The 9,002-nt window shown below is 45.7% G+C and overlaps 1 protein-coding gene across 4 annotated transcripts in view; it reads right to left on the bottom strand.

The window, feature by feature from the left end:
• Positions 1–8,692, bottom strand: part of TANC1 (tetratricopeptide repeat, ankyrin repeat and coiled-coil containing 1) — a 184,389-nt gene extending 175,697 nt beyond the window's left edge. For 2 of the 4 annotated variants that reach the window (XM_060777384.2, XM_067472243.1), the window contains exon 1: positions 8,414–8,578. In XM_060777384.2, the coding sequence (XP_060633367.2) occupies positions 8,414–8,534 (121 nt within the window). In that variant the 5' untranslated portion in view covers positions 8,535–8,578. Of the gene's footprint in view, positions 1–8,413 lie in introns of all 4 variants that reach the window. The other 2 variants (XM_067472251.1, XM_067472248.1) reach the window with 2 other exon arrangements.
• Positions 8,693–9,002: the final 310 nt, after the last annotated feature.

A 9,002-nucleotide genomic window follows, 5' to 3' on the forward strand; every position in this document is an offset into this window, starting at 1 on the left:
TCACCCACATCATTATGTATTTTCTAATGGGAGAATTATAAATAACAAAACCAAAGACTGGCTTTTTTCTAATAAATAGTGTTACTAATTAACTAAATGATATTACCTAATACCCCAAAACAAACAATGACTTTTTCAAATAACCCAGGCAAAGCTAGTGCTAAAATAAAAAACAGTTGGTCTTAGAGGTGCCGTTTCATTCTTTCGATAGGCAACAGGACCCAAATACTAAGTATGACATTCATTTATATTTCATATCCACTTTATACTTTAAGCCCAAAGGTGATTTTATACATAATATTTAACAATGTTGTGTGTGAAACAAAGAGTGTGTAAGCTGATCCATCTGAAAACAAAGGTATCCCTATCTCAGCCACCCAGGTGGGCAATTTTGGAGCATGATGGAGTTCTGAATTCTGGATAAGGGATGCGAACAACTCTTGGTGTTCATGAAAACAAAATTGTTTTGAGATACTAATCTTCTCTGCACAGATATGGCCACCTCTCCCTTTCTACCTGGCAAAAAAACAGGAAATTACATAGCATTAGATTAAAGGAACACATAATTTCCCAGTTGTTTTATTTATCTCCTCTCACCAAGGTATACAGATTTTAAAAATTAAACAAGAATGAATCACGGGGGCGAGAAGATGCCTGGCTGTTGCCCAATCCAAACTTTCACGTATTCAGGTGTAGATCACAAGTGGAAAGGAAGCGTGAAGACAGCAGACAATGCCAAGGGGATCTATTTAAAACTGAAAGGGCATGTATATACTGGCCTACATTTCCCACCAGTTCATGTCAGCATAGTTTACGGGGAGAGATTACAAAATTAGAGAAGCACTCCCAAACAATTTGGAGGACTACAGCTGCCACCCCAATACAGACCAAGAACTGGATCAAATTTCTCAAACAAATAAGCGGGTTTCAAATATAAAAAGGGAGGAAAGTCTTAATTTGTGTTAAGATCAAACTGAACTAAAACAGGAATCACCCATTCTTAGAGACTGAAAGGAGCCCTTGGTGGCGCAATAGGTTAAACATCACATAGCCGTTTCCCATTATCATAACAGTCATCAGGTCCAGTTCCATGTTCAGAATGCTACGCCCACTAGCCGAAAGCCTGGTTCCAAAACCACGATTTTAGGTTTTTTTCTGAAGGAAAGGAGGGAGGATGCCGATCTAATCTCGCTGGGGAGTGAATTCCACAAACGGGGGGGGGGGGGTCACCACCGAGAAGGTCCTGTCCCACATCCCCAGCAGACGCGTTTGCGAAGCTGGTGAGACCGAGAGCAGGGACTCCCCAGCAGATCTTAGACTACAAGGTGGAACATAGAGGGAAATACATTCGGATAAGTAAGGTGGTTCAATTCCATCGTTGATGTTCAGAATGGTCCTTGATTGTAGGTGAACTATAATCCTAACACCTACAAATCCAAATAACAAAATCAATCCCCCCAACCCCACTAGTATTTAAATTTGGGCGTATTGGATATTTGTGCCAAATTTGGTCCAGTGAATGAAAATACACGCTGTATATAAGATATTTACATTACAATTCATAACAGTAGCAAAATTATAGTTATGAAGTAGCAACGAAAATCATGTTATAGTTGAGGGTGACCACAACAGAAGGAACTGTATTAAGGGGTCGCGGCATTAGGAAAGTTGTTTATTTGCTTTGATGTTTTATACTTTATGTTATGTTGTTTATTTTATTGTAATTTTGTATTTTTTGTATTGTAAACTGTTGTTCGGGCTTGGCCCCATGTAAGCCTCTCCAAGTCCCCGTTGGGATGATGGTGGCAGGGTATGATGATGATGATGATGATGATGATGATTATTATTATTATTATTATTATTATAAGGTTGAGAGACACTGGGTTAAACCCTTGTGCTGGCTGAACTGGTTGACCAAAAGGTTGTTCGAATCCGGGAAGTGGGGATTTGAGAGAAGCCTCCCACAAGATGATAAAACATCAAACATCCGGGCATCCCCTGGGCAACGTCCTTGCAGACCGCCGGAAAAGAAAAGTAACTAAAAATGACTAACTTGGTTGGCCCTCTCCAATATACTCTTCTTCCAAAAGGTTTCCTCGCCCTTTTCCCAGTGAGCTCCGTCACACCCAAGTCTTCTGATTCTTAAATAAATCAACTAAAAACTAGAACATGCTATCGGAGCGCCTCTGTCTCTCTTCAGAGGGGTGACACTTTCTTAATTAAAAGAAGCAGCATGACATGATTTGCCTATGTGTTGAAAAACAAAGTTGCTATCTTCGTATGTCCAGACAAAGGAAAGCAAAAACAGCATAATCGGAATTATCCACCTCCTAAAATAATTCTTTCATCTTCTCAAACAAAAATCTGGAACATTCCCATATTGAATCAACTCTGCCAGTTAACACTGCCTTATTTTGAGAATCAGAATTTAATCTACTGGATGCCAGACAGCCTGGAGTCTTCCACATGCTTATTTTTCCATGCGACTGTCAGTTCGTTCATTGTCAGTTTCTCCACTTCGGTTCTAGATCCTTTCCTCAGGTGGGAAGGACAAGCCAGACCTTCTATACCAACCATGGGCAAACTTTGGCCCTCCAGGTGTTTTGGACTTCAACTCCCACAATTCCTAACAGCCGATAGGCTGTTAGGAATTGTGGGAGTTGAAGTCCAAAACACCTGGAGGGCCCAAGTTTGCCCATGCCTGTTCTACACAGATGCACACAGCCAATGTTACTTCTACAACTTCATTTTAACACTATATTAAATCTCAGTCCCCTAATGCCATGACCTAAGGGGGCAATACATCTGCACATGCTCAGAGGCCTTCTTTTTTACTTTTTCCATTGTATAGAACCCTGGATAAAATTAAGCCATGCAGCCAACTTCCTTCAAAGATGCTTCACATGCTATGATTTTCTTAACACAAACATCCTGTCTGTACAAGCTGATTATCCCTTATGTGAAAAGCTTAGGACCAGAAATTGCTTATATTTTAGATTTTAAAAACAAACAAAAAACAATTGTACGTAATGATATAGTTTGGAGATAGGACCTGAGTCGAAACACAAACTTCATTTATGTTTCATATACACCCTATACACATATCCTGAAGGCCCTTGGTATCTGCTGGAATTTGTTTCCAGGATCCTCATGAATATCCAAATTCAATGGATTCTCAATTTGCATTATATAGGTAAAGGTAAAGGTTTTCCCCTGACATGAAGTCCAGTCGTGTCCGACTCTGGGATGTGGTGCTCATCTTCATTTCTAAGCCGAAGAGCCGGCGTTGTCCATAGACATCCCCAAGGTCATGTGGCCGGCATGACTGCATGGAGCGCCATTACCTTCCTGCTGGAGCGGTACCTATTGATCTACTCACATTTGCATGTTTTCAAACTGCTAGATTGGCAGAAGCTGAGGCTAACAGCGGAAGCTCACGCCACTCCCCGGATTCAAACCTGTGACCTTTCGTTCAACAAGCTCAGCAGCTCAGCACTTTAACCCACTGCACCACGGGGGACTTCATTCTATTATATACAATAGTGCTATAAAAAGGCGTCTCTTATATATCAAGGGTTGCCTTTTGATATTATTATTATTATTTTGCAGTGGGAGTATTTTCAAGCTATGGATGGTTGAACCTGTGGCTGCAGAATCCAAAGGTCGACTACATGTCTAAATGTTATTTTAAGTTTATGTTTTAGTTTGGTTAGGTTAATTTATAGTTATATGTTATTGTCTTGCTATTTTAGTTTTCACATGTGTATGTGCGGCATTGAATTTTGCCTTTATAATGTTGAAAACTGCTTTGAGTTCCCTTAGGAGTTCCCTGCGCCCGTACCTTGGGAAGTCTGACTTGGCCACGGTGGTACACGCTCTTGTCACATCCCGCCTTGACTACTGCAACGCTCTCTACGTGGGGCTGCCCTTGAAGACGGCCCGGAAGCTTCAGCTAGTCCAGCGCGCGGCAGCCATGTTACTAACAGGAGCAGGACGCAGGGAGCATACAACACCCTTGTTGTTCCAGCTCCACTGGCTGCCGATCTGCTACCGGGCCCAATTTAAGGTGCTGGTGTTATCCTACAAAGCCCTAAACGGTTCCGGCCCAAAATACCTTTCGGACCGCATCTCGGCCTATGAGCCCACAAGGACCTTGAGATCGTCTGGGGAGGCCCTTCTCTCGATCCCGCCTGCTTCACAGGCACGTCTGGCGGGGACGAGAGAAAGGGCCTTCTTGGTGGTGGCCCCCCGGCTGTGGAACACCCTCCCTGTTGACATCAGACAGGCGCCCTCCCTTATGTCCTTCCGTAAGAGCCTGAAGACATGGCTATTCGAGAAGGCATTTAACTGAGTGCTACAGTAACTGGAAATGACAACTGGAACGGAATATGGACTACGAGATTGGTTATGATTCTACGATAAGACGGAGCGGATTATTTTAGTGTAATTTAGATGATTGTGTATTAGTGATATGTTGGTTTTTGTCGTTGTAGCTTATTGTAAATTGTTTTTTATATGTTGTACACCGCCGCGAGTCGCCCTAGGGCTGAGAGCGGCGGTTAACAAATGCAGCAAATAAATAAATAAATAAATAAATAAATAGGGGGAGAAAAGCGGTATATAAATGTAGTTAGTAAATAAATAAATAAATGCCCAATATTTTTAATAATTTTGTCCACAACAGTTTGTGTACACTGAACCCTCGGAAGGCAAAGGTGTCACTACCTCAGCCCCCTATATGGAAAATTTTGGAGCATTTCCAGGTACTGGTTAAGGAATAGCCAATCTGTATAGGTGATGCAGCAGGTTAAACTGCTGAGCTGCCGAACTTGCTGACTGAAAGAGTCGAATCAGGGGAGTTGGGTGAGCTCCCGCGGTTAGGCCCTGTTTCTGCCAACCTAGCAGTTTGAAAACATGCAAATGTGAGTAGTTCAATAGGTACCACTTTTGCGGGAAGGTAACATCACTCCGTGCAGTCATGCTGGCCACATGACCTAGGAGGTGTCTATGGACAACGCCAGCTCTTCGACTTAGAAATGGAGTTGAGCACCATTCCCCAGAGTCTGACACAACTAGACTTAACGTCAGGGGAAAATCTTTATCTTTACATTTTATGAACACGTAAAACCTAAGTTCCACCAGCACTAGAGAGCACCCATCCTACACCACTAACAGCAGAAGGGCACATGTGACTCTGCCACATTAGAGTCCTCTCCCCATTAAAAAATTCAGCTTATCAAATGTTCCCCCAGAGATCAGCCAGACTTGACTTCTCATATTAAGGACCTTCTTCTTCAGGACAAGAGGTTGCTTCCCAGCCTCATGTTCCAGGGCTTTGGCCACCACTTACAACCCTTGGCTACCTCGGCACCAATACCCTTAACCCCAAGGCCTTGCAACAATGGTCCCAGGGTGCATCTACAGAGTAGAAATAATGCAGTTTGACGTTGCTTTAACTGTTCTCTGAAACAGCTCTCTGCTCCTTCTGCTAGTCCTTTTGTACAAAAGCCTGGCGTTTAGCATACGACCTCAGCCACATCTGGTTCCCAGTCGCTTAAACCAAGGGTGCATCTGCAGTGCAGAATTGATGCAGTTTAACACAACTTTAACTGCCATGGTTCAACGCTATGCTTAAATTAAGAAATAGTTTTCTACAGAGATACTCACAGGAACATCTCAGCAAGCAAGAGTCCAAAAGTGGCAGGCTAAAATTCGGAACCTCAAGCCATGGCTGATACCAAATGAGAGACTCTTCCCCCCCCCCCCCCCCCGGGCACAGAGAAGACTGGGCGACTTGGAAGGCGCTAAACAGACTGCTCTCTGGCACCACCTTAAGAAATGGGGCACAAAGTGGAGTCCACAACATGCAAGTGTGGAGGAGAGCAAACCACAGACCACATATTATAATTCAGCCTGAGCCCTGCCACATGCACAATGGAGGACCTTCTTATAGCAACACCAGAGACACTCCAAGTGGCCAGCTACTAGTCAACCCTTTCTGAGGGTTCAATGTCTCAAACCACACAACCTCTGAGGATTCCTGCCACAGATGCAGGCGAAATGTCAGGAGAGAATGTTTCTGGAACATGGCCATACAGCCCAGAAAACTGACAACAACATTTAGCCTAATGCCCAGTTTCTTAACTTTGTTTATGTTTTAAAATACATTACAACTGTACCCTCGGTTCGCTTCTGTCACGATAAATAAATAAATGCTATGGAATCTTGGGAGTTATAGTTTTGCAAGGTGCCAAATAGTGCTGGTGCCTCACCAAACTGCAGCTCCCAAGATTCCATAGTATGGAGCCAGGGCAGTATACTTTCTAGAGATGCCCCTCCAGTAGTTTCACTTTGAGTGCCATACAAACCCTGTGCACTCCTGGACTTGAAGCGCATCTACATTGCAGAAGGAATGTAGCTTTGGATTGTTGTAGGTTTTTCAGGCTGTATGGCCATGTTCTAGAAGCATTCTCTCCTAACATTTCACCTGCATCTGTAGCAGGCATCCTCAGAGGTTGTGAGGTTTGTTGGAAACTAGGAAAATTGGGTTTATATATCTGTGGAAAGTCCAGAGTGGGAGAAAGAACTCTTGTCTGTTGGAGCGAGGTGTGAATGTTTCAGTTGGCCACCTTAATTAGCATTTGATGGCCTGGCGGTTTTTAGGTGTCGCTTGTTCCTGCCTGGGGGAATCCTTTGTTGAGAGGTGGTTAGCTGTGTCTAGTTGTTGCTTGTGGAGAGTTACCGTTTGTTTGAGAGTTGTTCTTTATTTACTGTTATAATTTTAGATTCTTTTAATGCTGGTAGCCAGGTTTTGTTCATTTTCATGGTGTCTTCCTTTCTGTTGAAATTGTCCACATGCTTGTGGATTTCAATGGCTTTTCTGTGTAGCTTTGGCATCAACTTTTGAGTGCCATGACTCCATGGCATGGAGCTGTGGTTTGGGGAGGCAGAGCAGGCTTGCAAAACAACTCCCAGGATCTCAGAACGCGGGCAGGTCAATGCACAGTGTGTACAATTCTCCTAATACATCCTTTCTCCCAAAACGTTATTGGGTCCCAGCTTCTCCACTTGCCCCAGAAGCCACTTTTCAGCCAGGCAGAAATGTAGAGTGAATGCAATTCTGACACCGCTTGTACTGCCATGCCTCAAAGCCCTGGATCCACGGAAGTTGTAGTCCTGTCAGGTCCTCAGCCTTCTCCAAACTCTGGTGACTCTGTGGCTTTGAGTTAGGGTGTCCAAACCACTTTCGTGTGCCCTGGAATACTGTGTCCAATTCTGGGCACTACAATTGAAGAGAGATATTGACAAGCTGGAATGTGTCCAGAGGAGGGCAACTCAAAGGATCAAGGGTCTGGAGAACAAGCCCTATGAGGAGCGGCTTAAAGAGTTGGGCATGTTTAGCCTGCAGAAGAGAAGGCTGAAAGGAGACATGTATAAATATGTGATGGGAAGTCACAGGGAGGAGGGAGCAAGCTTGTTTTCTGGTGCCCTGGAGCAGGCCCGTAGCCAGGATTTTGTTTCGGGAGGGGGGGGCGCAGTCTGAGTGAAAGAGGGTCTACCCTAGCAAACCTTTTGTATCATTACCCCAATACCCCCATACATACATATCATGATATGAATAAACATAACAGTTTAAATAATGTAACAGCAAGGCCTTCTCGCGGACCACCATGAGAATTTCGGGGGGGGGGGCTGAAGCCCCCCAAGCCCCCCCCCCCCCCCCGCTACATGCCTGCCCTGGAGACAAGCTGGAATGTGTCCAGAGGAGGGCGACTAAAATGATCAGGGGATATGGAGAACAAGCCCTTTGAGAAGCAGCTTAAAGAGCTGGGCATGTTTAGCCTGAAGAAGAGAGGGCTGAGAGAAGGCATGATAGCCATGTATCAATATGTGAGGAAAAGTTATAGGGAGAAGGCTTGTTTTCTGCTTCCCTGGAGACTAGGATGCAGAACAATGGCTTCAAACTACAAGAAAGGAGATTCCACCTGAACATGAGGAAGAACTTCCTGACTGGGAGAGCCGTTCAGCAGGGGAACTCTCTGCCGCGGAATGTGGTGGAGACGCCTTCTTTGGAGGCTGGATGGCCATCCGTCGGGGGTGCTTTGAATGCAATTTTCCTGCTTGGCAGAATAGGGTTGGACTGGATGGCCCATGAGGTCTCTTCCAACTCTATGATTCCATGACCTCTGAGGATGGCTGCCACAGATGTAGGCGAAGCGTCAGGAGAGAATGCTTCTAGACCATAGTCCGGAAAAAAAACTACAACAACCCAGAGAAGGAAGGGCGCGCAGAAAGAAGGGACAAGCCCTCGCCGGGAAGAAACTTCGGCTCCCAGTTGGTTTCCTTTTGAGCAAGGACTGGGGAAAGGGAGGAGAAGGGGGAGAAGAAGGGAGGCGACTCGTGGGCCACTTACCTGCCTGCCTGGGCGAGGAAGGAGAAGAGGAAGCAGGAGACTGGGTCGCCCTTGGCTCTTGCGCCCTCGTTGCGCGCTGAGAGCAGGCGAGGAAGGCAGGCGAAGGGGAGGATGAGCTCATTGGGAGCCAGTCTCCGCCTTCTTTCCTTCCTGCCTGCCTGCCTTTCTCTCTCTTCCTTCCCTCCCTCTTCCTCCCAGGTTGTGTGGCAGAGGGATGTCTCGCCTCTTTCCCCTCCTCCGCCCGTGTCTGGGCTGAGCCTCCTCCTCAACTTCAGCCAAGCTCACCACCAGCTCACCCTGGCAACCCCCTTCCGCTTGTTATGGGCTTTTCACTCCTCCTTTCCTCCCTCTCTCCCTCCCTTCAGCGGCCAAAGTTCCTGTTGCTCAGGGGAGAAGGGGGGGGGGGGGAAACAGGCAAACCATCTGGGACCAATTAGCAGGAAAGGGGGCTCAGCAGGATTGCAGGGCCAAGCAGGAGGAGGAGGAGGAAGGGAGAACAAGCCTTGGCCATGCCATCCCTCCTCCTCTTTCTCCCTTCAAACCTGGAGTTCAAGAGGGGGGGGGGATTTCCACAGATAGATAAATTTTC

This window comes from Anolis sagrei, chromosome 1 (assembly GCF_037176765.1).
Source record: "Anolis sagrei isolate rAnoSag1 chromosome 1, rAnoSag1.mat, whole genome shotgun sequence".
NCBI lineage: Eukaryota > Metazoa > Chordata > Lepidosauria > Squamata > Dactyloidae > Anolis > Anolis sagrei.